Source organism: Alosa pseudoharengus, unplaced genomic scaffold (genome assembly GCF_046254945.1).
Source record: "Alosa pseudoharengus isolate Yale_2024_CS ecotype anadromous, Long Island Sound unplaced genomic scaffold, YU_APseudo_1.1 YU_APseudo_1.1_scf_9, whole genome shotgun sequence".
NCBI classification, from domain to species: Eukaryota; Metazoa; Chordata; class Actinopteri; order Clupeiformes; family Clupeidae; genus Alosa; species Alosa pseudoharengus.
This window is the reverse complement of record NW_027468881.1, coordinates 9,255,884-9,258,383: the sequence shown is the minus strand read 5'-3', so window position 1 is coordinate 9,258,383 and position 2,500 is coordinate 9,255,884. Positions and strand designations below refer to the sequence as shown.

Sequence of the window (2,500 nt, the reverse complement as noted above, 5' to 3'; positions counted from 1 at the left end):
TGTGTGTCCCGTGGTAGCTTGTGTGTTTGGGTGGTGTGTGGAAATGCATGACTTGTAGTGTGTGTGTACGTGTGTGTGTGTGTGTGTGTGTGTGTGTGTGTGTGTGTGGAGTGGATGAGTAGGTGTAGGTGCGAGCAGGATAAAGGTCATTTTGGTTTTGTTCCCAGTTGCTCCCACGGTGACCAGTCCCCCAGAGGAGTCCATGAGGGCGGAGCGCGGCGCCACCGTCACGTTCACCTGCAGCGCCGTCGGAACCCCCACCCCCATCATCACCTGGAGGCTCAACTGGGGACACATCCCAGCCAGCTCCAGGTGAGGGTCCAGCCGACACACACACACACACACACACACACACACACAGCCAGAAACCCCTTTGGGTAACACACGAACACAGACACAGACACACACAGACACACACACACACACACACACACACACAAATACACACAGCCAGAAACCCCTTGGGTCACACACAAACATAGACACAGACACAGACACACACACATACACAAACACGCACACACACACACACACACACACACACACACACACACACACACACACACACACACACACACACACACACACACACACACACACACACATACACTATAGTACCTTCAGTGTGTTTAAATGGGTTCTGCTGCACCCAGAAATGAGAACAGGCTTTTTGCTGTTAATCAAAGCACAGTTGAAAGGTGGGAAGCAGCAGGTGATGTTCCCCTGTCGGTCTCCTGATTCATGTTAACTACTTGCAGGCTCAGGCAAGACATCACAGATTCTAACATGCACACTGTCAGGTCATGCACATCATCTATGAAAACGCACACACACATGCATACACACATTGGGAGCGGCTGCTTATCGTCCCTGCTTTTAGCTTCGTCCGTGAGAATGAAGTGTCATGTGACTGACTGCAGACTGGTCTCAGTGACCTGGAGTTGGCTAAAGTCGGGGGCGGTGTCTGTGTGTGTGTGTTTGTGTATGTGTGTGTGTGTGTGTGTGTGTGTGTGTGTGTGTGTGTGTGTGTGTGTGTGTGTGTGTGTGTGTGTGTGTGTGTTTGTATGTGGCGTGTTGGGTTGGGGGATAAGAGAGGGGACTGGTGACCTGTGGTGTTTCCTCTTGTTTTGCTTCCTATGTTGCCGTTTGTCCTCTGTCCTCGCCAGGAAGTGGCAAGGGGTCACAGTGGTCTCCAGTGTGACCTGGACATGCTGGACAGTGTTTGCGTTGTAAGCTCGCGTTGTAAGTGCGGTCCTTAGCGAGTCGTCTTTCTTTCAACCCCTCTCAGCAGGCCTCGTTCTGGCCCAGCTGCACAGGCTCACACACACGGTCTGGCCAGCCGAGTTTTTCGCTTTGTGACGTTTGTCTGGCCGCTCCGAACAAACCTGCCGTATGGAAAATTTATCGCGCACAGATCCTGTTGCTCCAGCGAACCTCAGGCATCTGCTGGAAACGCTTGAGGTGGAAATTTTCTCCAGGTTTTGGACGTGACACGGTGATATGACCCCGGCCTCACAGCTGTGGACGAGTGATGAGATACAGGATCATGCATTGGCCTTGTGTAGGAACAGCTTGTTTGAACCGCCCTGACCAGTCAAATTCCTGATTGGGGATGTGTTGTTATCATTGAAGTTATTCCTGGAAAGGATGCTACTCAGATAAATGCTTTGTCCTGTATGGACAGCACACTTCCTTCTGTAGCAGATGATGGACATGGACTGTGTGGTATGCTTAAACTCAGCACTTAAAGTAAAGTAGTGACCACTGGTCTCTGACATAGAGAATTAGCTACAGAGAAAACTATACTCACACTCTCATGTCATACATTAATGCTTGTAACCTTATAGTAATATTCCCTCTGAGTTTCCAAGATACCCTTCTTGCTTTTATGATAGTGGTAGAGATTTGTTTCAGTTGGTGAGGGATGAACGATATTAAAAATGCGTAACAAGTGAGGGAGGTCATGTTCTAGTACCATCCTCTCTGCAGGAGTTCCACTAGATTTGTCTCTTATGAAAACACCAGCATGGCCTCTGTCTCAGCCAGTTTGTGTGGGTCTGGGACAGCTCTCTGCTGGCAGATGGAGACTTTCACATCTTTCTCCCCTGTTGGTGGTTAACCCATCCAGTGGCAACAGCTGAATTTATGACTACACCCATGGGACAAGCCCCCCAACCACCACCTCCCTACACACAAACACACACACACACACACACACACACAAACACACACACACACACCACAGCCTGGGGAACCAGGAGTTGTGTTGCAGGTGTATTTGTAATGTTAATGACCAGTGTGTTTCAGCTAAAATACTTCATGGTGAAGTTCATTTAACAGCCCAGGTCAAACAGTGTGTTTACACTAGCGACATACTTTCCACTGTCATACACGCATACACATGTGCTCATGCACAAATACATTCACACACACACACACACACACACACACACACACACACACACTGTTCTGATCAGATACTTAGCATTCTTTCATCACC

General features: G+C 49.1%; 1 protein-coding gene across 6 annotated transcripts in view; it reads left to right on the top strand.

Moving 5' to 3' along the window:
• hspg2 (heparan sulfate proteoglycan 2) overlaps positions 1–2,500 on the top strand; it is a 98,847-nt gene that overhangs the window by 37,398 nt on the left and 58,949 nt on the right. For all 6 annotated transcript variants that reach the window (XM_076276192.1, XM_076276193.1, XM_076276189.1 and 3 more), the window contains exon 11: positions 168–312. In XM_076276192.1, coding sequence (XP_076132307.1) covers positions 168–312 — 145 coding nt within the window. The remainder of the gene's footprint in view (positions 1–167; positions 313–2,500) is intronic.